We start from the raw sequence: 27416 nt of genomic DNA, 5'->3' as shown, positions 1-27416 counted from the left end.
CAACACAAGATTTGAGGACAAAAAAGCAAAGCAAATTAAAATATACAACTTTAAAGTCACTTAACTTCTATATTGTTAAATTTGAGTTTTATCTAACACACTAGCAGAGACAAAAGATGGTTTATATCTAGTCAAATAAGAGACTAACAGACACAAAACACTTACTTTGTGTTTAAATATATATATTTTTTTATTAGCTGGCTGATGAAGTACCACACACAGACTAAGAAACAAATGCTGGTACTACAGGAGTCAACATCTGAAGTGGATCAAACCAGAACGGACAACTCTGATGAAAGGTTTTGATCCACTTTAAATATTGATTACTGTATACTATATATATATATATAGTACTGTATATATATATATACACATCTTTAAAATTCAAAACAGCTAACAATATTCTGTAGAAAAACTGAAGACACAAGCGGTAAAAATGTACAGCTCCATAAGATACAGCTGTCATATACAAAACACTGTAGTACACAGAGATGGAGACGATGACCATGATAGGTGGAAATAATGTACAGCGATGGAAGACAGATGACGTCAAACACTGGAGCGGATTCTACGCTATCTGTGCAAAAACACTAAAACATGGAACAAAATACAGTCGTTTATACAGACGAGACAATCACTCATCTGTGGTACAGTTACAACAGTTTGGACCCGAACACATTCCAACGATCATGTGACTCTCTCGTCACCATGGAAACAGACGCAGGTATGTACAGGTGAGGCCGGTTCAGAGCAGCGTTGTGGAAACTCTTCCGTTCTTCCGTAATACTGAGCGAATCTGGATCCGTTTAAATGTGGCGTAATGAGTGTTCTTCTTCGGCTGTTTGCGATTACTCGTATTTTTTCCATATTAAGGTCCATTTACGCCAAACAAAGCTTTGCAAATTTTAATATAAACAATGGAAATTCACAAATTTTTCGCAGCTGGTGACAACCAATACAACTTGAGCTTTGGTTTGCGTTTTCGTAAACGTTATCGTAAAGTTATTCAAACATTTAACTTTTCATTCAGCCTGACAAATATTCGTTACATTCATACGTTCTGTGTTTGGTGTGAAAGGACCTTTATTAGTGTAAAAGTTTAACGTCACGAGGACAGTATTTACATCTGATTTTTAAAATCAATATTTGGGATAGTAATTAAATTTAATTTAATTATATATGTTTTAGAATTTTACATTATAAAGTTTCCAAAAATGTTAAAATCACATTTCCGCCACAATTTGATTTGGACAAATTGAAATACTCTGAATGTTTGTGTTTGACACGTGAGGAAAGTTTATAATACATTTTGCAAATCCATCAGTGGGTGGAGCTTAGGAAGAGAAGGCCACGCCTTCCACGTCTTCATGCCTCTTCTGAAACAAACAGAAAAATACAGCTGAACGTTCCTATTAGCAATCAGCGTAAATGTTCATAGTTTCAACGTTTTACGAACCTCTTGATCTTGCGCTTTTAGCGCTGAAGAAGGAGGAGGAGGGGCCGTCATCACCATGGCAACCATTGTGCTCCGACTCCCTTTCTCTCTTTCCAGTCCCGCCTCCAACTGGCCAAATCAGACGCCCTAAAAGAACTCAACATTAAATTTTGTTCGAAACGACTGTAACATATTTCCTATGCAAAAAAAACATACCTGGTTGTTGTGGAACAGCAAACTCATGGGCGTGGTCCGTCAGGTCGCTCTGGGTGGTGTAAGGCGACGTACGGTGGGCTGTAAGAGAGAAACGTTAAAACATTTTGCGCAAATGTTTATAAAACGTAATCAAATTTACCAAAAGGCAACCAAAGGGCTCACCGAGTGTGTGTCGGTGTCTTGCTCCACGATGTTTCGCTCCGCTCGGTCCGGGCTGCTCTCTCCTGATCCCTGCTGGACACACAGAGCATTACAGCTCACTTGATTTCCTTAAAATGCACTTACTAGATCGCAACGTACGATTTCAAACACTCACGGTGAGACGACGTGCCGCTCCGTGCCCTCCGCCGTGTAGGGGGTGCTGCGGCTCCTTGGGTTTCATTTACTCCGATGCCTTCCATGTGGTTGGATGGAACAGTTGCGAGAAGACCTGATAAATTAACGAAAATAAAGTCCAGTTTACACCAAGAACGTAAACTACAGCAGTAACTGTAACGCTTACTATATTAGCTGATGATAACGTTCCATTTATTATGAGCACGTTCTGTAATGTCTGATGGATTCTGATTGGCTATCAGTCTTTTTATTGTACGTCAGCTGGAAAATATCATTATGAAACTGATTTCAACAATATTGTTTCTCTGTGTCGTTGTAACTATGGTGCGGACTATGCTGTTTTTTATAGTTAAGACTCGTTTAAACCAGGAACGATAATTATAGCATTAACTATAACAATACCTACATTAACAAGCGATAACGTTCTGTTTATTATAAGCATGCTGCAGTTTTTCTGTCTGCTACTTTAAATGCTTGATTCTGATTGGCTGTCAATTTTTAAAACGTTACTCAGCTTGATAATTGATTACTGTGATATTGTGCATTTGTGTCGTTAGCACTGTGCTGTGAACTTCGCTATTCTCTTATAATTAACAATAACTATGTTAGTGTACAATAACATTCTAATCGCGCACTGCAATTTTGTTATCTGCCGCTTTAAATGCTCCAAGGATTCTGATTGGCTGTGAATAATTTTATTATCGTTCATAAACTAGAAAAAATCGTTCTGAATATGATTCCAACTATTCTATTCCTTCGTGTCATTATCGTTACAGCTGGGATGTAAACTTGGATATTCTCTTATAGATATTCTCAAATGCTCACATTCGGTAAAGTTAGATGGATTCTGATTGGCTGCCAATGTTTTTATTGTTAATCCGCTAGAAAAAATGTTCCATAGTGATACTGTGAATTAACTATAATGATAACTATATTAATGGACGATAATGTTTTGTTTGTTCTAAGTGCACTGCAGTTTTGTTATCTGGCACTTTAAATTCTCACTTTCTGTAAAGTTAGATGGATTCTGATTGGCTGTCAGTGTTTTTATCGTTAATCGGCTAGAAAAAAAATGTTCTATTGCGATACTATAAATTAATTCTTACTGAGTCCGCGGTATCTGGAGAGCTGCTGGTAAATCTGCCGCATCCTCTCGATGTTCAGGCGGCTGGCCTCGGCATGGTTCACCATGGGTTTGGGATAGTCCACGCCGATCACGCATTTGGCGGCACGCTGCACGTCGTCCGGAGCGTTCCAGGGGTCGTAAATAAACTTGGCTGGAAAATCTCGGAGTACAGGTAAGTAACGTCTGCAATCAGAGGGAGAGATTAACCCGCAGCGCCTCATCACAACCTTCACAAAACCAAAGCACTGCCTCCACACCGCTGCAGGGGATCATGGATATCCCAGCCGCGGTCAGAGGCTCACACACACAAACACATTCTCCTATATACAAAATATATTTGGCTAATTGATAAATACAACTAAAAAAAAATCTGTACTGTTTAAAAATGATGTCATATAAACAAATAATGACCAAAAAGACAATTAGAGCATTCTGGGAAATTAAGTGTTCCTCCATTAAGGTCTAGAAATAAGGTCCTGATAAATACTTAAAATAGTAAAACAAACTAGATAAAAAAAAAAAACTTTGTGTTTTAGAAAGCCTAGCATGAAAGTTTAAAGCAGCTGTAAAAGCTTGAGGTTTTAAACTTTATATAGATAGATTAGATGATTAGCGTGTTGTTAACATGTTTCGAACATTTCTTCTAGGATGTTTAACATGTTTTAGCATGATTAACATGTTACTAGCATGTTTCTAGCATGATTAGCAAGTTACTAGCATGTTGCTAGCTTGTTTCTAACATGATTAACATGTTACTAGAATGATTAACATGTTGTTAGCATGTTTCTGGCATGACTAACAAGTTACTAGTATGCTTCTAGAATGATTAGCATGTTAACAGCATGATTAACATGTTTCTAACATGTTGCTAACATGCTTGTAGCATGATTAACAAGTTACTAGCATGATGAACATGTTAGCATGTTTCTGGGATGACTAGCAAGTTACTAGCATGCTTCTAGCATGGTTAGCATGTTAATAGCATGCTTTGCATGTTATTAGCATGTTTCTAGCATGATTAACAAGTTACTTGCATGTTGCTAGTCTGTTTCTAGGATGTTACTAGCATGTTGTTAGTATGTTTCTAGCATGACTTTCAAGTCACTACCATGTTGCTAGCATGATTAGCATGTTATTAACAAGTTACTAGCATGTTGCTAGTCTGTTTATAGCATTATTAGCAAGTCACTAGCATGTTGCTAACATGATTAGCATGTTAAGTCACTAGCATGTTGCTAGTCTGTTTATAGCATTATTAGCAAGTCACTAGCATGTTGCTAGCATGATTAGCATGTTATTGACAAGTTACTAGCATGTTGCTATTATGTTTCTAACATGACTTGCAAGTCACAAACATGTTGTTAGCATGTTTCTAACGTGATTAGCATGTTACTAGCATGTTGCTAGTCTGTTTCTAGCATAATTAACATGTTAGTAGCATGTTGCTAGTCTGGTTCTAGCATGACTTGCAAGTCATTAGCATGTTGTTAGCATGATTAGCATGTTGCTAGCATGATTGGCAAGTTGTTAGCATGTTGAAATGAAGTGTTCCTCCATCAAGGTCCATAAATAAGGTCCTGATTAATAATTATCAATTTATAGTAAAACAAATTAACCAAAAAAATTGAATTAACTTAAATTAACAAAAAAAATTAATGTGAAGCATTAAATGTTTTAATAAAATCTATAATATGTATTTAATATTAACAATATATCAATATAATTTACAAATAAAATTTGAAATATAATTTTAATATAAATAATAAACATAAATTGAAATAAAACATTACATTAATCATGTATTAATCACAATTAAAAAATAAATTAAAATAGACATTCCATTATAATTTTAATTGTTTTTTAAATTTATACTGAAATTCTTTTACATTATTTCTTAATTGATATATTAATCCTCAGAATCCCTCATCTCTTTGTTCACACTAGATCCAGATTGAGGAAGTGAAGCGAAGCGGTGTGAACACCCACCTGATGAAGTCTCCGTTGGGGTCGATCCTGCGTCCGAATCCCACGGGACAGTAGCAATGGAAGAACTGCTGGAAGAAGGAGCTGCAGGAGTGGCAGAGCCAGCTGCCGGCGTTCACGCTCCAGTCGGCGTCCAGCAGCAGCTCCTCGAAGACCTGCGGACACGCCAGAGTTAGCACGCGTCAGACACACCGCCCTTACCCATCATGCCCTGGGTCCGTACCTTCATGCCCTCCTCCCAGCTGATCCACAGGTCGCCGCGTGTCAGGAAACAGGCCACGGCGTGCCGCGCCAGGTGGTGGATCCAGCCCTCGCGCCGCAGCTGCGTCATGATGGCGTCGATCCACGGGAAGCCCGTCTTGGCCTCGGCCCACTTGGCCAACGCCTCGGGGTTCCTGTCCCACGGGATGCGGATGCAGATGGGGTTTCCCTCCATGCGGTCGAAGCGTGGGTTGTTGCTGGCAGCCGTGTAGAAGAACTCCCGCCACAAGAGCTTGTCGTATAGAGAGATCGACGGGCTTCCGTTCTTTTTTACCTGCGAGGGCACAGCATCATGAGATTATGTATATCATGATACAAGAAAATACCGTTTTGAAAGTTAATATAATGTTTTATGATCTACGTGTCGCAATCTGAGAAGAGTGTTTTAAAAGTGCTTCGATTACGATGTATACGTCATGATACGAGAAAATAGCATTCAAAAGCATTTCAATAACAATCTATACTTCACAATATGAGAAAATAGCATTTTTAAAGCATTTTGTTTGCTTCCTATACGAGAAAAGTATTTTAAAAGCATTTCAATTACTTTATATACGAGAAAACAGCGTTTTAAAAGTAAAATGAAGAAATGTTTCGATTACGACCTATACTTCACGTTTTAAAAACGTTTTGATTACTTTTTATATGAGAAAACAGTGTTTTAAAAGTGTTTACATTTTAATCCATACGTCATGAAGTAAGAAAATGTTTTAAAAGTGTTTCGATTACGATCTATGTGTCACGCTTTGTTTACGATCTGTTTGTCGCGATACGAGAAAATAAAGTTTTTAAAGCGATTCGTTTAAAATAATATTTAAAATCTGTTTCGATTATAATTTATACTTCACGGTACAAAAAGTGTTTTAAAAGCATTTTGATTACGATGTAAGAAAATAGCTCTTAAAAAGCGTTTCGCTATAAGTTACGATATGAGAAAATAGTGTTTTAAAAACGCTTCGATTACGATCTATACACATAGACATGAATAAATATCAATTTAATAGCATTTTGATTGCGATGTATGTCACGGTATAATAAAACAACATTTTAAAATTACGATCTATACGTCACGATATGAGAAAATAGTAATTTAAAAGTGTTTCAATTATGATCTATACTTTACAAATCAACAAAATAGCGTTTTAAAAACGTTTCGATTACTTTTTATAAAAATAGCGTTGAATAAACAGAATAGACATGAATAACTGTCAATTTAATAGCATTTTCATTACAATCTACATCACGTATAAGAAAATAACATTTTAAAATTATGATCTATACGTCACAATATGAAAAAATTGCGTTTTAAAAGCATTTACTTATGATCTATACTTAATGATCATTTTATATATTGAAAATATTGTTTTAGAAGCGTTTTGATTACTACTTATGTCACGATCTAAGAAAATATAATTTTCAAAAATGTTTCGATTACATCACGATATAAGAAAATGTTTTAAAAGTTTTTCAATTACAATCTGTACGTCACAACATAAGAACTATTTACATTATGATCTAAACATGATGATATGAGAAAATAGTGTTTTAAATGCACTTTGTTTACAATCTATGCGCCACAATGTAAGATATGAGAAAATAGTGTTTTAAAGCCTTTTGATTACAGTCTATAAGTCACGAGACGAGAAAATTAGGTTTTTTAATTGTTTCGATTACAATCTATACGTCACATGAGAAAACAGCATTTTAAAAGTTTATGATTTATTTGAATAATGCTTATTTTATTATTTATGAAAATATTATTTTAAAAGTTTTTTCAGATATATTGCATATATTTTAGATACATTAAAATATATTATTAAAAGAAGCAACTTTAAAAATGGTCTTTTTAATTGGATTATATTGTAAACTAATTAGATTATATTTTTAATGAATAGATTATGTTTTGAATTGAGTTTTTGTAGATATGTTACAATATGCCTACATTATATAAATATATTTTTTTCCAATATAATGATTAAAATGTTTAAAATACATAATTGAATAGATCTTAAAAGTCTTGAAATGCCGCACCTTTTTGTAGAGTTCGGTGAGTTTTTTGTAGAATAGGCGGCAGGACAGGCAGCCGAAGCGCAGGTACGGACTCAAGCCCAGCGGACTGGCCAGCAGCGGACTGGAGTTCATCTTCGGACGCTCAAAGTTCTCCTGCCACGCCTGGAAAACAGCAGCATGCGCTTTAGACACGCCTGATCACATGACCACTGCTGGAGCTTGTGTTTGTGTGTGTGCGTGTACGTGTCGTACCGCGGTAGAGTCGGGTCCGAGGTGTCTCTCCAGCCGCATCAGTGCCTCTGATTCTCCTCCAGGCCAAACAGCAGGAGCCAAAGACTCAGTGTCGAACCCTGAACACAAACACACATATAAGATACATATGAGCACTGTAAGACACAGCAAAAATTTCTCAAATATGTAATACAATACAAATGTAAGACTGACTTGAATGGTATGAGATGACTGGATGCTTTCAACTGATTCCTATTGATCTGTCAGCAACTGAACTGCAGTGCTTAAACTATTTCAAATCTAGTGAATTAAACTACAAACTCCATCATAACGCACAATGTTTCCATCTAACATGTATTTTGAGCTGCAGCTCGTCATTTTAATGGAGTGTTTCACTAGTTAGCAGTAAACCGGTTACCTCACCTGAATATTGAGTGTTGGATGTTTTCTTTGGAATGGAAATATGGATATTTTATTTGTAAATATCATATTTGTGTCACTTATTTCAGTAAATGTCACCAAACTAGCGCGCTAAGCCAGTAGTAGTACTGACAGTGTCGTGTAAACGACGCGAAAAGCGGAAGACAAACCGAATCAACTGAGTGAGTCATTTACACTGGAACCGCTCCGATTGATTCAAACTCGTGAATTCGATCATTCAGTTCAAACGATTCACTATCAAAAACCAGATCAAAAGAACAATTCATTTTCGAATTTCGACATCGCTTGTTATGATTATAAAAAGCACGAATAGTGATGGGTGAAACGGAGCTTTTCGAAACTCAGAATCAATAAATCAATGCGTCACAAAATGATTCACTTTTGAGGCGCTCCAATCGGATCGTGAATCATTTGATTTAGATCGGAGCAAGGATCGCGAATCATTTGATTCAGATTGTGACTTTAGTGTGGTTCCGCGAATCATTTCGCAAGTTGAATGATTCGCGGTCCGAAGGCTGATCTGAAATGATTCGCAAATCGGGACTTTGGTGTGGGTTCGCGAATCTTTTGATTCAGATCAAAACTTCAGAGCACGGATCGCAAATCACTTGCTAAGTTCGGAACTTAGAACTTAGAATCTTTTTGCGAATTGAATGATTCGTACTCCGAAGCCTGATCTGAATTGATGGTTTGCGAATCATTTTTAAGATCGAAACTTCAGAGTGCAGATCGCGAATCATTTGATTCAGGTCGAAACTTCGGAGCAGTTGCGCGAATCATTTCGCGAATTGAGTGATACGCGATCCGCGCTCCGAGTCATGTTTTGATTCAGATTAAAACTTCAGAACACAGATCGCGAATCACTTGATCAGTTCGGAACTTAGATGCGGTTCCGTGAATCATTTCGCGAAATGAATGATCCGCGATCTGCTGATGTTAAATTATGGTTCGCGAATCATTTGCGCGATCGGAACTTCAGAACGCGGATCACGAATCATTTGATTCAGATCGGAACTTGGGTGCAGTTTTGCGAATCTTTTGAATAAGATAGAAACTTCAGGGCGCGGATGGCGAATCATTTGATCAGACTGAGACTTCGGTGTGGGTTTGCGAATCATTTGATTCGTTTCGGAAGTTCAGCAAAGGTTCCGCGAATCACTTCGCGATCCGCGATACGCTGATATGAAATTATGGTTTGCGAATCATTTTTCCGATCGGAACTTCGGAGCGAGGATCGCGAATCACTTCATCAGATTAAGCCTGTTTCCCAATGTGCAAACTATCCACCCTATCTGCTCTAAATAGTATTGAAAATGACTACTATCACATAGAATTTAGGATGGATAGTACGCACATTGGGATGCAGGTTGAGACTGTGGGTTTGCAAATCATTTGATTCACTTCGGAACTTCGGTGCAGTTACGCGAATTGAATGATTCGATTCGCTAAGCTTATTCTGTTTGAAAATTCGAGCGCGGAGCGCGAATCATTTGATTTACATCGGGACTCGGTGCTGCCTTTTTTTCTAATTTCTTTTTAATTACAAAGTAGAAAACATCAAACTATTAAGGCAACACAGTTATACAGTTATACACAAATACAAATCCCTTAAGAAAATTTACTGTGGTTTTACTATAGTAAAAATGTAGCACCCATGTTTTTTGTATAACCACAGTTTTACCATGGTTAAACTATGGTTACTGTAGCAAACCTTGGTTAAATTGTGGTTACCATGTTTTAACTATAGTAACCATTTTTTTTTAAATTTTTTAAAGCATGGTAAAGGATCTGTTGCAGGTTAAAACAGAAATCAAATTCAAAATGAGCTCAGACGAACATGAATAAATCTGATCTAAATGTCTCTGTGTACTCACTTCATTCTGACTTGTATTATAATTACAAGTGAAATTACAAGTATTATATTACATTAATTACAAGTATTATAATTTAGTGAAATGTGGATGAACTCATGAATCTGTTGTTTGATCTCTTCATACTATGTGTTTTAGTGCATGTGTTACCCAGCTCGTCCAGCAGGGGGACTCCGTATTTCTCTCTGTGGTTTTCACTGATGGGCGTCACACAGTTTTCCATCAGTTCTCTGGTCAGCGGCTCCAGCGGAGGATCTGGCGGCTCCATGCTGCTCACCAGTGTCTGGAAGCGTTTGTATGTGAGCGGTGGCTGACCGTTATTCAGCTCGATGATCCTAAGATATACACAGTCATTCAGAATCTGCTCAGATTATAATATAATGTTAAACACAGTTGGTTTGGCGTGTGTTCTCACCTGTCCAGATCATAAAGCGTGTGTGAGATCTTCACGATCACCTCCACTCCCGCTTCAGATGCCAGTTTCTTGATGGCCGCATCTCGCTCCTTCCCGAACGGCTCCGAGTCGCACTCGAATGTCAATCGAGAGACTTTCCACTCCTGTGGACCAACGTACCGAGTGTTATTATGGTCACGTGATCAAAACATGAGCTACGTGGCTGTAAAACACGACTCAGCCAGTGTTACCTTGAAGAGCCGTGGGAAGATGTTGGCGGGCTGACCGCGGATGACGAACAGACAGGAGTTGAGTTTACGAAGACTAGAGTCCAGATCCTCCAGACACTGCAGCAGAAACCTAAAACACACACACAAGTCAGGTTTGAATGGGTTTGATTGATCATGTGACGATCTCACAGTCTGTGACCCACACTGCTTACAGCAAGACTTCTGAAGATGCATCACACACAGAACAATCCCAGAGTGCACTGCTTCAAGATATACATTTAGCTGTCATGAGCATGTATTATGAATCATTTTGTGATCCGCACTATGAGTCTTGTTCTGATGGTTAATGAATCATTACTTAGATCTAAGCTTCAGAGCGTGGTGCGCGCATCATTTAATTCAGATCAGGACATTGGAGTGAGTTCGCAAATTTAATTATTCGCAATCTGTGCTCTGAGCCATGATATGAAATTATGATTTTTGGTGCATGGATCGCGAATCATTTGATTCAGACTAGAACTTCGGAGCGTGTTTTGCGAATCATTTAATTCAGATCGGGATTTCAGAGTGAATTTTGTGAATCACTTGATTCAGATCGGAATTTCAGAGCACATTTTGCGAATCATTTGATTCAGATTAAACTTCAGAGCGTGTTTCGTGAATCATATGATTCAGATTGGGACTTCGGAGCGCGTTTTGCTAATTGTTGATTCAGATTGGATTTAGGAGCGCATTTTGTGTATTGTGAATCATTTGATCCAGATCGGACTTCAAAGCGTGTTTTGCGAATCATTGTTTATTCAGACTGGGAGTTCGGAGTGTGTTTTGTGACATGTTTGATCCAGATCGGGATTTCAGAGCGCATTTTGCAAATCATTCGATTCAGATCGGGATTTTGGAGCACATATTGTGAATCATTTGATTCAGATCAGGATTTCGGAGCACAAATTGTGAACTAATACACAATGCATTTTGTGTATTGTGAATCATTTGATCCAGATTGGACTTTGGAGTGCATTTCATGAATCATTTGATTCAGATTGGCTTTGGAGTGTGTTTTGCTAATTGTTGATTCAGATCGGACTTAGGAGCGCAATCTATGTCTATGAATCATTTAATCCAGATCGGACTTCGAAGCGTGTTTTTTGAATCATTTTATTCAGACTGGGACTTCGGAGTGTGTTTTGCAAAGTCTTTGATCCAGACCGGACTTTGGAGTGCATTTTGTGAATCATTTGAATCAGATCGGGACTTTGCAGCGGGTTCGTGAATCATTATTCAAATCAGAACTACATTTCATTCAGCACTGGAATATATTTATTATTAATATAAAGGAATTATGAATTAATTGATCAATAATGATAATAATAGTACTAAATAATATTCTATTCTTTTTACAATTACGTATTTTTTAATTATTATAATAATGATTTATTATTATTAATTTAATTAGTCAATAATAAAATAGCCTTCATGCATTATTGTCTTAATAATAATAATAATAATAATAATAAATAATTCTTTATTAAACTATAAGTGTAATTAACTTGTTATTTGTAAGTGTTATGATTCTGTAAGTGTTCAAGCAGACAGTGAGTCAGACGAGTGTGTTGGGATCAGAGCTGTCTGTCTCTCTCTCTCTCTCTCTCTGTCTGTCTGACCCACTGACATCATTTCAGCTCGACTGCACATGACTGGCTCCGCCTCTCTCTCTCTCTCTCTCTCTCTCTCTCTCTCTAATCCCCCCACCCATCTGTCTGTCTCTCTCTCTCTGTACAGAACATTCTGTTCCCGACTCTTTTGTAACAGGATCCCTCGTGTGTTTCAGGCTGAGAAATGCAGTCAAACCCGTGCCCAGAACGGGCGTCGGGCTCGTGACGGAGCGTCAGAAAGTGGGTCATCGCTGTGGAAACGCTTGACTACGTCAAACCGAGTCGCACAGAGACCGGACTGAGTCCAGACTCAGACCATCAAGCACAGGATTCAATCTGAGTTCAGACTCAATGACAAACACAACAACAACTGACTTCAACCTGAAAACACTGCACTGCATCATAAACCATCACAGCACAGAAATCAGCAGCAAACACTGTGAACAATGAGCTGCACTGATTACACAGAAATCAGCACACTGTCATATGAATGAAAACACCATGTACAATATTTCATAAACATGAGTTATGGGTGTCAATCTTTAAAGAGCCACCAGATGGAGCCAATTAACTCTTAAAATTAAGAGTCAAAAACATCATCAACCTCTAATGAGTTGAAAGTGCACTTTGATCATCATAATAATCAGAAAAAATAAACAACATGCCATAACACAGTAATGACAAATATTTACATATTTAGATTTGTATACATACTGTATTAGATAGATGTATTAACAATTAAATAATCACTAAATCACTAATAAACTAATTCAAAACTTCATTTATTGAAGTAACATCTTATTTATAATAATAATGATAATAATACATGTTTTAATTAAATAAAATAATACGAAAAAAGTAAAAAAATATATATATTATATTATTATTATTATTATTATTTAAAACAATACAACTAATAATTAACTTTTCTAAAAAGTAATACATTTATTAGAAAAATAAACAAGTAAATAATAAATAACATACACTGGTGAATATTGTCATATTTAGATAAATAATAATAATAATATAATTATAGTAATCAAAATAATTATACCTGTTACCTTTTTTAATGTAATGTAATAAGAAAAATACTAAAATCTTTAAAAGCTGGTTTAATTAAATTATTATTGTTATTCATTATATTAATAAAAACAGCAATATTATTACATTTAATGAAGTAATGTGCAACATTTATGAAATGACTAATGTTTATTATATTTTTACAGATTATTACACTATAGATGTATATATTATATTATACAGGTGTATTCATTAATTATATATTATTAATTAAATCAAGAATATTTAGGATTAACACATGAAATAGTTTGAAGTATTATTAATTCAGTGTGTTAATAATAATAATTTAGTAGTTTAATGTATTAAAAACAAGAAAAATACTTAAAAACTGATTTAATTTAATAAATAATATTAATAATAATAATAATTAACTTTAAATGTGATTTTTGTGGAAGAATTAATATTTTTTATATATTATGAATTATTAATTAATTATTATAGTGCTTTGATAAATAAATATAATAATTTTTGTTATGAATTTTGTAAAAACAAAAACTTTTTTTTTAAATATTAAGAAATAGCAAATAAAATCGTTTACACTATTACTGGCAGTGGCTGAACTGTATTCTAGTGTTTAATTCTGAAGCGCTGACGTGTTGTACGTGGGATAGTGAATTACCACATATGTGCTGTACGTGTGACGTGTTTCTCTCACCTCCAGCGATTGACGCCACGGTTGGAGGCGCCGGCAAACCAAGGGTCCAGGAAGTAAACACAACGCAGCGTATCGGATCCCTTAATGGCCTCCAGCAGCGCGGGGTTATCGTGCAGACGCAGACCCTTCCGGAACCAGTGGATGGAGTTGACCGACATGATGCTGCTGCCACCTGACAACACACAATATTAACATTTAAATCAATTCAGACCATTAAAATCAATTATTACTATTAACACATGAACAAATCGTCATGTATGATTCAATTAACATCCTAAAAATAATTATTGCTAATATTAAATGCTGTTTTCATTTACATATTATTAATAAAAAGGATATTATTAATTAACGTACTGATAAAATACTGATAATAATACATGTTATTACTTATAATATATACTTAAATGCTGTTTTGATCATTATTATTTATAATAACAACATTATTACTAAGAATAACATCAGTATTTCACTGTTTATATAAGCCGTGTTAATTAGCATATACCTTTTTGCTCATTTATGTTTATTATAATATTATTGTATATATTTTACACTTTATATGTTTAATTATATCAATATAATATGAAAAAAACAACAGCATTTCACTTTTTTATGTTGCAAAATGGCACTAAAAATATAAAACAGCTCATAAGTTCAGAGTTTGCGACTTTGGCACACAAACTAGTGTTTTTACTTAAATATGAAACGCATTTCAGACATTTTCATCATAAAACTACAGTTTTACACGTAATTTCTCGTGTTTAATAACTTGACCCTCAGCCTTAAAATTGGGTCATTACAGTAACTGTCGCTTACGTCACTAAATGCCATAGAAACGTAACAAACACACAAAATGTGCTATAACATTAAAGTTTTTACCACAAATGAGTGTTTTTAAAGAATAGGGTCGTGGAGTTGCACTTTATGTAACCTGTTTGTCTGTTTAAATCCCGTAAATACACGAAATAAGCCGAGAGTTTGTGAAGCGCCACTCACCTGAGGCGATACGAATGCGGGAAAATTAGTTTATGTGAGTCCCAGTGATAAAATCATCTCAGAGTTGATGAAGATGCGCCAGGAGAACCACTGCAGACCAGCTTAGTTCACCAAAGTCCAGTTACATAGAACCGGGCCAAAACAGCGACGGTTTACATAACGCTTTAGCGCGCTGCGCATGCGCGGACACCAAAGAATCCGGCGTGAGCATAGATACCAACTCACTAGATGCACCTACACATTCATTTGTGAGATTTCAAGGGTTCTAAAAATACATTCGCGGGTGTTAATCTCTAAATATTCGTGTTAAGTATCTACTAGCTAAATTGTGTGTCAAAACATTGCACGATAACTATTTTATAAAGTGTTTATGGAATCTATAGTTGTAGCTCTATGCCGCCTGCGCGCTGCTTTGGTAAGTTGCGCCGCTCGTGTCCCACATATGGAGGCCGCTCATTGGTCCCCACCTGCGTGACGTCAAAGTATCTCTCTCACGTTTATGCGGCGTGGACGAAAAGAACTTTCCGAGTGACTTTGATGAATTCTGAACTTTAAATACCGTTTAACGTGATTTTAAGATGCGATCCCGCTGTTCATTTGTCCGTTGTGCCCTCTGGTTGTGCTGTAATAGCCGATGTTCCGAGCACCCCTTACCCCGCCTTATTAGGTCATCCGCCTCTGATTGGTCGCGTCCGTAAATACCCGGATGATCACGGGCGCGACTCTATGGGACGCCATTTTGGATCGAAGGTCGCGGTTTCAGTACAGCACAAGGAAAAGATCGTAGAATAGCAGGAAACTGTACTAATGTTGCCTTTAGCGCTAATAAAGAAGGGAAAAGGCGGCATTTAAAGTATTTTTAATGATGTAAATTTACGTTTTAAATGAAATAAACATGGGTTATTTCATACGTTGATACATATTCAATTCTAGAATAAATATTTTCGCCTTTTTTAACTTATGAAAGTTTATGTAGCTTTGCCCAACTCCACATAAAGTGTATAATTTAGTGCTGTCAAACGATTAATCGCATCCGAAAAGTTTGTGTTTACATATGTGTGTTTACTGTGTATATTTATTATATATATATATATATATATATATATATATATATATATATATATATATAAATACACACGCGTACAGTATATATATTGAAAATATAATTTTCATAATAATTTAAATTATATATAAATATTTTAATAATATAAACATAACATATTTTCTTAAATATATACATGCATGTAGGTGTATTTATATATACATAATAAATATACACAGTACACACATATTGTGTAAACATATTGTGTTATTTTGGATGCGATTAATTACGATTAATCGTTTGACAGCACTAGAACGAGTTGGGAATATAATAGTGGGTTTTCATCACATTTATTTTTTTAGTACTGTGTATAAATCTTGAAATGTGCTGTGTGTTTTATGTGTTTACTGTAATATTGTGCTGCTGCAACGCTATAAATCCCATATTTGCTCTACTTTAGAGTTATAGCTTATTATTTAATGACAAACTGGTTCATTTATAATCATTTTGTATGTAAATTAATAATAAGATATTTTCCGCTTTACATCAGACATATTCACTAATACAACTAGTTTAGTAAGGCTCTTCTGAAAGTTTGTTGCTGTTAGTGTTTAGGTTTTAACTGAAAAACAATCGTGTCTTATTTTTTAAAACTATTTTAAAGCACAAACTAAATGAACCGTGCGTTAATTCATCAGATGTGTGTGTTTCGGTGTGTTTTGTTCAGGCGCTCGCCGGGGCGCTTTGTTTTGGGGTCCTTCCTTGCAGCTCCGCGCCAGTCGCGCTGCAGTCGCTCATCAGAAGCTTTTTGATGTTTCCAGTTTTTGCTGTTTTTCCCTTCATATTTTAATTTCGCTGCTAATTAATCATCGGATTTGTGTTTGTACAGCAGCAAAGATGAATCTGGAGCTGCTCGGTGAGATCTGCTGTTCTTGAGTTTGTTAGCTCAGCGCTAACCGCTGCTAGCCGTCTGTAATGTTTATAAACATTCAATGAAAACTTTTAAAGAACTAACTGATTGTTATTTATACTCGAAAATTTATAGGAAACTTTCTGTTTCAGTGTTCATGTAAGGATGTGGTTTATTATATGTATAATCCCTCTCGGTTCTCTGATATGAACTGTCAGATTAATAAATATTCATAATTATGGATTGTGTGAATTTGTTTGTGTGAAGTTACTGCAAAATAACGTAGTGATTTATCAAAACTGTGTTTTCTATCTTGCAGAATCGTTCGGGCAGAATTACCCAGAGGTACAGTAACAGCATTTATAATTTGTTATTAATATACACGTTTGTTTTTTTACTATTATTGTATATTAAATGTACGGGGTTTACGTTTATGATGTATTTAATTGCATATACGTGTTTATGTTTATTATATATTTATTTGCACACATTTTTGCGTTTATATTATATTTAATTACATGTGCACGTTTTACGTTTATTATGTTTAATTGCAGATACACGTTTGTACGTTTATTTTATAATTGATTTTAGTGTAATTTTATATTTAATTACACATATACACGTTTTTGCTTTTATTGTATGTTTAATTATATATGCATGATTGTTGCGGTTATTATATATTCAATTACATGTGCAGGTTTTACGTTTATTATGTTAAAATGCACATACACGTTTTTACGTTTATTTTATAATTGATTTTAGTGTAATTTTATTTTTAATTACACATATACACATTTTTGCGTTTATTGTGTTTAATTACATGTATACATGTTTTTGCATTTATATATTTAAGTTCATATATACACATTTTTGTGTTTATTATATGTTTAATTACATGTATACATATTTTTGCATTTATTATATATTTAAGTTAATATATACACGTTTTTGTGTTTATTATATATTTAATTATATATGCACGTTTGTTGCGGTTATTATATATTTAATTACATGTGCACGTTTTTGCATTTATTATATATTTAATTACATGTGCATGTTTTTTGCATTCATAATATATTTATTTACATGTGCACGTTTTTGAGTTTATTATATAATTAATTACATATACACGTTTTTACATTTATTATGTTTAATTATGTATATACACATTTTTACGTTAATTATATTTTTAATTATATGTACAAGTTTTTACGTTTATTATATATTTAATTATATATTTAATTACATGCACACATTTTTGTTTATTATACATTTAATTATGCACATTTTTGTGTATGTATATATATTTATATAAAATTGTTATTACATTATGTAATTTGATTTTTAAATAAATATTTAAATTGATTATAGATTTATTTACATTTGCATATTTCTAGTATAACTTTGTTTTATAAAGTTTTATATGTTGTGTGTGTGTGTGTTCAGGAGGCTGATGGCACTCTGGACTGCATCAGTATGGCTCTGACCTGCACGTTTAACCGTTGGGGGACGCTGCTTGCAGTCGGCTGTAACGACGGACGCATCGTCATCTGGGACTTCCTGACACGAGGAATCGCCAAAATCATCAGCGCACACATACACCCCGTCTGCTCGCTCAGGTACACACTCACACACACACTGTACACACACACTCACACACACATGTGTTGTTGACGTCTTGTGTTGTGGTTCAGTTGGAGCAGAGACGGACACAAGCTAGTCAGCGCCTCCACGGACAACATCGTGTCTCAGTGGGACGTCCTGACGGGAGACTGCGACCAGCGCTTCCGCTTCCCCTCGCCCATCCTCAAGCTGCAGTACCACCCCAGAGACATGTGAGTGTGTTCACACTTCCTGTGCAGCACGCGTGACTTCCTGTGCGTGACTGAGAGCGTGCCTCTGTGTTGCAGGGACAAGGTGCTGGTGTGTCCCATGAAGTCCGCGCCCGTCCTGCTCACGCTGTCCGACTCCAAACACGTTGTGCTGCCGGTGGACGACGACTCGGATCTGAACGTGGTGGCAGCGTTCGACCGGCGCGGGGAGTACATTTACACCGGCAACGCCAAGGGAAAGGTCAGAGGTCATGAGCATGTGTTTGTATGTGTATGATGAGATGTGTGTCTAACGTGTGTTTGTCTGTTTTAGATTCTGGTGCTGAACACAAACACACAGGACCTTGTGGCGTCATTCAGAGTGACGACAGGAACCAGCAACACCACCGCCATCAAATCCATCGAGTTCGCACGCAAGGGCAGGTCAGAGGACACACTGATAGGAAAACAAATCATATTAGTTTATTAATTAACAGTATTTTGAGTGTATTTCTATACCCTGTGTTTGTCTCTTGTCCTGCAGCTGTTTCCTCATTAACACGGCAGACCGCATCATCCGAGTGTACGACGGCCGAGAGATCCTGACGTGCGGCAGAGACGGAGAACCTGAACCCATGCAGAAACTACAGGACCTGGTCAACAGGTGAGAGACGCAAGTGTGTTTGTGCAAGGGAGTACGTTTGATTTTGGCACTGGTGGGGACATATGACACTATAAGTCAGACACTCTCTTCTGAGGAAGATTCATTCACTTGTTTGCCAATGAACCACACAGAGACATTTTGATCAGATTTATTCATGTTCATCTGATCTCATTTTGTTCTTCTGTTTTAAAGATGTTTTCTTTGGATTGTTTGACTACTCAAAAGAGAATATAGGAAAATATTAGTTACTTAATTTGTGTTTTCTGCTCGCTAAATTTCAGACAAAAATCTGTCTCTAAACCCCTGTTTTCCTTATTCAAAGTTGATCTAGACAAGTACATGGAAACAAGTTCTGTTCTCCCTAAAGCAGTGAAAATTGGATCTCTATATTCATCCACTTTTTTTTAACACTGTTTTTGTAACTGTACTTCGTTAATGATTTACCATTTTCTCAGAAAATTCACAGATTTGAAATCTGTGCTCTGATGTTCAGATCTGAATCAAATGATTCGCGATTCCTGATCTGAGTCAAATGATTCACGATCCCGCTCCGAAGTCCCGATCTGAATTAGATGATTCGCGATTCCCGATCTAAGTCAAATGATTCGCGATCCCGCTCCGAAGTCCCGATCCGAGTCAAATGATTCGCGATTCACGATCCCGTTTTAAATTTCCGATCTGAATCAGATGATTCGTGATTCACGATCTGAGTCAAATGATTCGCGATCCCGCTCCGGAGTCCCGATCTGAATCAGATGATTCGCGATTCCCGATCTGAGTCAAATGATTCGCGATCCCGCTCCGGAGTCCCGATCTGAATCAGATGATTCGCGATTCCCGATCTGAATCAGATGATTCGCGATTCCCGATCTGAATCAAATGATTCGCGATCCCCTTTTAAATTTACAATCTGAATCAAATGATTCACGATTCCCGGTCTGATTCGCGATTCCCGATCTGAATCAAATGATTCGCGATCCCGCTCCGAAGTCCAGATCTGAATCAGATGATTCGCGATTCCCCCGATCTGAATCAGATGATTCGCGATTCCTGATCTGAATCAAATGATTCGCGATTACCGATCTGATTCAAGTGATTCGCAATCCCGTTTTGAATTTCCGATCTAAATCAAATGATTTGTGATTCCCGATCTAAATAAAAATGATTTGCAATCCCGCTCCGATGTTCAGGTGTGAATCAAATGATTCGCGGTCCCGTTTTGAATTTCCGATCTGAATCAAATGACTCTTGATTCCCAATCTAAATGAAATGATTTGCAGTCCTGCTCCGATGTGAACCCGCTCTCCAGATCTGAATGTCCAGATCTGAATCAAATGATTCACAATACACAATTCAATTAACGAAACGAATATCAAAACGAAATTATTTTGCAACACAATGGTTGAACTGATTTGGGGTTTTGAAAAGCTCTGTTTCACCCATCACTATGCCTGTTTTTTTAAGTCTTTACAAGCGATGTTGAAATTTGAAAATGAATGTCTCTTTGATCTGGTTTTTGCTAGTGAATCACTTGAACTGAATGATCGAAGTCACGAGTTTGAATCAATCTGAACACTTCCAGCATAAATAACTCACTTAGTTGATTCAGTTTGTCTGTTTCTCCGCTTTGTGCGTCTTGTATTAGTCTATATAGAGTGATAGTTAATGTAAAAAGAGCAAAAATGAGAAGCTGATGAACACAAAACAGCAGAACAACATAGTTAAAGAGGGTAATTTTAGTCTCTGTCGATCAGGACGCCGTGGAAGCGCTGCTGTTTTTCGGGTGACGGCGAGTACATCGTGGCGGGTTCGGCGCGGCAGCACGCACTCTACATCTGGGAGAAGAGCATCGGGAACCTGGTGAAGATCCTCCACGGGACACGAGGAGAGCTACTGCTGGACGTCGCCGTACGCTCTTATTTCAGTTAACATTTATTTTAACAAACATGTTTTTTTTTAGTTTAGTTTTTTTGATTGACTCGTCTGTTTCAGTGGCATCCGGTGCGGCCGATCATCGCGTCCATCTCCAGCGGTGTGGTGTCCATTTGGGCCCAGAACCAAGTGGTGGGTCTATAAACCAGATCAACTCAAAACCGGTCTCTCGTGTGTCTATACAGACTGCAGCCATTGACGAGGTTTTGCTTGTGTGTCTGCAGGAAAACTGGAGCGCGTTTGCGCCGGACTTTAAAGAGCTGGATGAGAATGTGGAGTACGAGGAGAGAGAATCAGAGTTTGACATCGAGGACGAGGACAAGAGCGAACCAGAGCAGACCGGTAAACACACACACCTATATAAACACACACTCTCTCTCTAATACACACACACACTGCTGTATGTGACACTGATGTGTGTGTGTGTGTGTGTATCAGGTGCGGACGCTGCGGAGGACGAGGAGGTGGACGTCACATCAGTCGATCCAATCCCAGCATTCTGCAGCAGGTCAGTCACAGTAAACTATAAAACACACATTATACCTTTAAAATCATACTGGACGCTAGTCGAGTACTAGTTCTACAGCTAGCTTAAAAAAATAATCCAAAACCTAAATCTAACTTTAATATTAAACAGATTATGCTAAACGTTTTTTACTGTATTTCTGTTGTTCGTTTTTTTGGGGTTTTTTTACATTTTTGCTTGTTCTTATTATTTAATCCAGTCTATTTTCACATTTGAAAAATACTATTTAGATTTCATTTGCTAAATTTCACATTTTTCAAACCATTATGTGTGTTTGTTTTTTAGTTTTGATATTTTTGTTTGTTCATAGTGTTTAAACCAGTCTATTTTTCGCATAATAAAATGTAAATGAAAGTCGTTAAATTTGTTTTTAAATGATCTCGCAGTGCAAATATTTATTTGTTGTCTTTTAATTTTTTGTTTGTTTGTACTGTTTAAGCAAGTTTTTGACATTCACAAAATTAATTTGAAATTTGAATTCGCTATATTTTTTCAAAATTTATAATTTCATAATATAGTTTTAAATGTGTATGTTAATTTTTAGTTTTGACATTTGTGTTTGTTCATACCACTTAAGTTTTGAAAGTTGCTGTATTTTACTTTGTTTACTTTATGCTAGAAACTTGTTAGCAACATGTTAACAACCTGATAATCATGTTAGAAACATGTTAGCAACATGCTAATCATGCTAGAAACATGCTACCAACTTATTAATCATGTTAGAAACATGCTAGCAACTTGTTAATCACACTTGAATCATGTTAGCAACATGCTAATCATGCTAACAACATGTTAACAACTTGCTACTCATGCTAGAAACATGCTAACAGCTTGCTAATCATGTTAGAAACATGCTAGCAACTTGTTAATCATACTTGAATCATGTTATCAACATGCTAATCATGCTGACAACATGTTAACAACTTGCTGATCATGCTAGAAACATGCTAACAATTTGTTAATTATGTTAGAAACAAGCTAGCAACTTGATAATCATGCTTGAAACATGCTAACAACAAAGTATTTCAGACTGAAAACCATCAAACTTAAAACTTTTTTCTTAAAACTTCTTAAACTCTAAACTTTTAAACTTTCTAAAGATACTAAACTTTTCAAACTTTCTGGTCTGGCTTTCTCAAGCCAACTTAAAGTTTGTCTTGACAAACTCTTTTTTATCTAGTTTTTAATATTATACCATTTTGTTCATTTTGTAGTTTTTGGTGTTTTTTGTTAATCACGTTTATTTTTACTTTTGCAAAATAAGCTTAAAATTTCATATTGATGTCAGCAAAATAAATTTGTAAAGTGTAAATTGCAAAATTTCATGTTATTTTTTTAATTATAAAGTTACAAATGTGTGTGTTTAATCATAATTAATTTTTTTTTACATTCCAAAAATATGTTTTAACATTTATTCGCTAAATTTTGCATAGTCAATTTTTCAAGTATTTACTGCATCATTATTTTCGCTCAGTATATTTAAACGTAAGTGTAATTTTCAAATCTTTACCTTATTTTTACCATGTTTTTTTATGGTGTTTTAGTGACGAGGAGCTGGAGGACTATAAAGCGCTGCTGTATCTGCCCATCGCTCCAGAGGTGGAGGACCCTGAGGAGAACCCGTTCGGTCCTCCGCCTGACGCTGCGGGTCAGAATGCCACACCCGATGATGGCTCCGCCCACAGCGGCCCCGGCGACAAAAAACAGCGACAGCCCTCGTCTGATGGAGGGCCGCCCAAGAAGAAGATCCGCACCACAACCATCGAGCTGCAGGGCGTCCCGAACGACGGTAAGAGCCGTTCACTTCAATCGCCGCGCTCAGCGTGATGTCACTTCCTCTGACGCCTCCGTTTGTGTGTCTCGCAGAGGTCCATCCGCTGCTGGGTGTGAAGGGTGACAGTAAGTCCAAGAAGAAGGCGGCGGGGCGGCCCAAGGGATCTAAAGGTAAAGACAAAGACTCTCCGTTCAGACCCAAAGTCTGCCGGGACAGAGCAGAGGGGCTGGTGGGGACGCCAGGTAAGACGACCTTTGACCCCTATGTCCCGCCTGGGTCCGGCGCGGCTTGAGCTCAGCTGTGATTGGCTGCTTCCTGCTTGCCTTCCTGTCCTTCCTGCTCTGACCTACTCAATGTGCGAGCGAATGCTTCAGGTCTACTGTCCTCCCCGAGCATTCCCATGATGCCCTGCAGCAAAACTCATGTACTAAAACTGGCCTAATGATTCATTCAAGATACTAAACAAAAACAAAGAATGTTACGGGTGACATTTCAATCATAATGTTGCTTATATTACTAATAAAGATAGTTTTGAATGCAAATCTTTAAAAGATTCAAAAATGAATCAAGATGAGCGAATCGTATGTTTATACATAATCATGATTTAAAAGCAGCATGATTCATGAGTCTTTTTGGCTGAGTCATTAAAAGAATCAGTTCAAAAGAGTCATTTGTATGTAGTATTATGTATTGAGTATTATGTAGTTATTATTATAGTATTATTGTAAAAGGAATATTTTTATGTATTCATAAAGTTTTTTTTTTCATTTGTTACATTTAATTTTTAGCTTTATTTACATACTTTTTATTATATTCATTCATATTTTAATATTTTGTATTAACATTCATATTTCATATATTAATATTTATTTTTTGTTAGATTAAATTTAAATATTTTTATACACTTTTGTAGTATTTATAAATATTTTATTTAATATTTTTATTTAGTTTTTCATATTTTTATATTATTTAATTCTAGATTTAGCCATTTTAATTTGTGCTTTTAACATTTTTATTATAAAAATGTTTTACTTTTTTTTAAATTAAGTAGTAACTTATTTAATTTCACGTCTCAATTTTTATTTGTTTTTCATGTACTATTACATGTTAAATGTCTTTTGTCTAAATTAATATTTTGATGTATTCATAAAGTATTTTATATTGTTTTCAATTTTATATTTATTGAGGTTTGTTTTATTTATACACTTTTTATGTTATTTGTATCTTAATATTTTATATTGTCTAATATTAATATTTCATATATATTTTCCATTTATATATTATTGATATACTTTTATAGATTTTATAAATTTTTAAATTTTAATATTTTTTTCATTTTGTGTTCAATATATAATTTTTTTATATTAAATGTTATATTTATTTAAACTATATTACATTTATTTAATTTTACGTTTGGCCATTTTGTGGTTTTGTGCTTTCGTAATTTTAATTTTCATTTTAGTTTGTTTTAGTAATTTTAATAATTTTCTTTACTTAAATAGTAACATTTTTATCTCACCATTTCTAATTTTCGTTTGTTTTTCGTCTAATATTTAGTTTTTATTTCAGCTTTATTTTAAATCAATTATTTTTAATCATTTTTGTTGAGTCGTATGATTCCCAGCTGTGATTTTTCATATTGTTTGTATCTTGCATTGAAGCATGCAAATGATTCGCTTGTGATCGTATATATGCAAATTTATCTCATAAGAAATTAGCTTCGGTGCAGATTTGCATTGCTTTGTCGCTTCGCTCTTTGGGCCTTTATGTTGACCTGAAGGATTTAACAGTGTGTTTTTACGGTGTTATGAATTTTTATTCGTAAAAAATGTTCGTTTTACATATTGGTTTGTTTAATTTAACTGTAACTTAAAATTTCATTTTGACGTCAGCAAAATAAGTTTGAAGTGTAAATTACAAAATGTCATGTTTTTTTTGCTGTTCTTTCAGGAAGTCTGGTCGCGGCGGCGTACAAGCAGCATGAGGTTCAGGGTTTGGACTGAAGCTGAGGGCCTCCAGCGCCCCCTGTCTGTGTGGATGAATGAGGTCGCTCTTTTTATGGACTCTATGGACTGGATTTGTGTTGTATTTTTACAGAAGGACGTTACGGCTCGACGCCACCGCAGTTTGAAGCCCGTCTGATCAGTTTCCTCGGATAGAGAGAGTGATAGGAAGAGGGGATCATTTATTTTTTTTTATTTAGAGTAGATGGATCTGTCTCTGTGTTTAAGCACTAGTTGGGTCACATGTCTTATATTTGTTTTGTGTTTTGCTTTTTCTGAGACTGGTCGTGTTTTTTATACATATTAAACCAGTTTTGTTTTTTGAGAGTGGTTTCTTTGTGTAAAATGTGTTTTGGTACAACCATTTTAGAGTTATCAAGAACATGGGATAAACCAACTCTGTCAGGAGTGTTTCTAGAGACCGTTGACTGAACGGCCGCCATTTTGTTTCTTGCACCGCCAGTTTCCGTCCAGCAGGAGGCGGCAGCAGCGCGCAAATGAAAGAGAGCAAGAGAAAGACATTTTTGTGTTATTCGGTTCCATTTTGTGCTTTTCTACTGTTGGATTCCATTTTGTGTTTCTGTGTTTTATTCACAAACATCTGAAGATTGAAAATCAGACAGAAGTAAGTGAACATTTGAGACACGCAACTTTCTGAGTGAAGTCACCTGCTGCTAATCACTATTGAACAAAACAGCACTGTTACTCACATGATGCTTGCTAATTGTCTCGAAATTGAATGAAAGCCAGTTTTTGCTACGTAAGAAAAAGTAATGCCTTAGTAAGTCAATCATAAGATAAAAAAAGTATGAATTATTACTTTACAAGTCGAAAATGACATGCTAATTCATAACTACCAGTTTTTCAGAGTGATATAGTCAGTTTTGGCTTTTTAATCTCATAATTATGACTTGGTATGTAATGATTTCGACTTTTAAAGTCATAATTTAAATTTTTTACCTCATGATTATGACTTAGTGTGTCATGGTTTCAACTTTTAGAAACATAACTGACTTTTTAAGTCACGATTTCGACTTCTTACCTCAACTGATTTAGTAATGTAGACTTTTAGATAACTTTTTACATGTAGATGACATGCAGACTTCTATCATCATTTCGATTTAGTATGTCAATTTCGACTCTTGTGACTATCAAAATTTCGACTATCATGATTTTAATTTAATGTCATAATATCAAAGTTAAAATCGAAATTATTACTTTAAAAGTCGAAGATGACATACTAATATTAATTATGAAATTTTCAAAGTGATACAGCCAGTTTTTCTTAAAAAAAAAAAAACAAATTCATAATAATGACTTGGTGTGTAATAGTTTCGACTTTAAAAGTCATAATTTTTACTCTTTACCTCATGATTATGACCTAGTGTGTCATAATTTCAACTTTTAGAATCATAACTGACTTTTTAAGTAATGATTTTGACTGTTTACCTCAACTATGATTTAGTACGTAATAATGTAGACTTTTAAAGCCATAATTTCGATTTTTTACCTCATAATTATGACTTATGTCACCTTTTCGATTTAGTATGTCAATTTCGACCTTTATGTCATGATTTTCATTTAATATATCATAATTTCGATGTTCAAAGTCATAATTTTGTCATAATTATGACTTTTAAAGGCATTTTACGTGGCGAAAATAGGCTTTAAAGAAATTTGGATAAATATGAAAATATGATAAATATGAAAGTATTGTTTGTCAATAGTCTTAGTAGAGTAGGGAAACAGAAAATATAGTAATCCAGTGGTCAAGTAACCTGAACATGTCATTTTTTTTATCTTTGTGGTCCGTATACTTTTTAATAGTCAAAAAGTGCAT

The 27416-nt window shown here is 35.5% G+C and overlaps 2 protein-coding genes across 4 annotated transcripts; one reads left to right on the top strand and one right to left on the bottom strand.

Annotated features, from left to right (window-relative positions):
- Nucleotides 1–161: 161 nt before the first annotated feature.
- cry3b (cryptochrome circadian regulator 3b) lies at nt 162–15144 on the bottom strand. Of its 2 annotated transcripts, none has more exons than XM_051105297.1 (15): nt 14915–15144; nt 13922–14093; nt 10556–10664; nt 10326–10468; nt 10061–10245; nt 7620–7717; nt 7389–7529; nt 5320–5631; nt 5100–5251; nt 3094–3296; nt 1968–2081; nt 1814–1885; nt 1652–1729; nt 1457–1582; nt 162–1376 (listed from the first exon to the last, which is right to left on the bottom strand). In XM_051105297.1, the coding sequence occupies exons 2-15, from the start codon at nt 14077–14079 to the stop codon at nt 1366–1368; spliced, it is 1902 nt and encodes a 633-aa protein (XP_050961254.1). In that variant the 5' UTR covers nt 14080–14093; nt 14915–15144; the 3' UTR covers nt 162–1365. The 2 variants fall into 2 exon arrangements, with proteins under 2 accessions (XP_050961254.1, XP_050961255.1); XM_051105298.1 differs by having other exon boundaries at nt 1814–1882; nt 14915–15134.
- A 1553-nt stretch (nt 15145–16697) lies between these two features.
- On the top strand, nt 16698–25901 carry rbbp5 (retinoblastoma binding protein 5). 2 transcript variants are annotated; one of them, XM_051105306.1, is made up of 14 exons: nt 16698–16872; nt 17186–17211; nt 18313–18485; nt 18561–18701; nt 18777–18939; nt 19012–19121; nt 19222–19341; nt 21096–21249; nt 21334–21405; nt 21498–21615; nt 21712–21781; nt 23344–23588; nt 23666–23743; nt 25524–25901. In XM_051105306.1, exons 1-14 carry the CDS (start codon nt 16854–16856, stop codon nt 25574–25576), a joined length of 1542 nt encoding a protein of 513 aa, XP_050961263.1. In that variant the 5' UTR covers nt 16698–16853; the 3' UTR covers nt 25577–25901. The 2 variants fall into 2 exon arrangements, with proteins under 2 accessions (XP_050961263.1, XP_050961262.1); XM_051105305.1 differs by having other exon boundaries at nt 23666–23815.
- Nucleotides 25902–27416: the final 1515 nt, after the last annotated feature.

Source organism: Labeo rohita, unplaced genomic scaffold, assembly GCF_022985175.1.
Source record: "Labeo rohita strain BAU-BD-2019 unplaced genomic scaffold, IGBB_LRoh.1.0 scaffold_96, whole genome shotgun sequence".
Taxonomy (NCBI): Eukaryota; Metazoa; Chordata; class Actinopteri; order Cypriniformes; family Cyprinidae; genus Labeo; species Labeo rohita.
This window is presented reverse-complemented; position numbering and strand designations above follow the sequence as displayed.

Excerpts from the sequence above, each read along its gene's own strand:
- cry3b (XM_051105297.1), bottom strand. The coding sequence starts at position 14,079 with ATGTCGGTCAACTCCATCCACTGGTTCCGGAAGGGTCTGCGTCTGCAC. Across the intron at positions 7,530-7,619 it reads TCGGACCCGACTCTACCGCG|GCGTGGCAGGAGAACTTTGA; the intron begins GTACGACACGTA and ends GCTGTTTTCCAG. Across the intron at positions 1,886-1,967 it reads GAGCGGCACGTCGTCTCACC|CAGGGATCAGGAGAGAGCAG; the intron begins GTGAGTGTTTGA and ends CTGTGTGTCCAG.
- rbbp5 (XM_051105305.1), top strand. Across the intron at positions 18,702-18,776 it reads CAGTACCACCCCAGAGACAT|GGACAAGGTGCTGGTGTGTC; the intron begins GTGAGTGTGTTC and ends TCTGTGTTGCAG. Across the intron at positions 21,406-21,497 it reads TTTGGGCCCAGAACCAAGTG|GAAAACTGGAGCGCGTTTGC; the intron begins GTGGGTCTATAA and ends GTGTGTCTGCAG.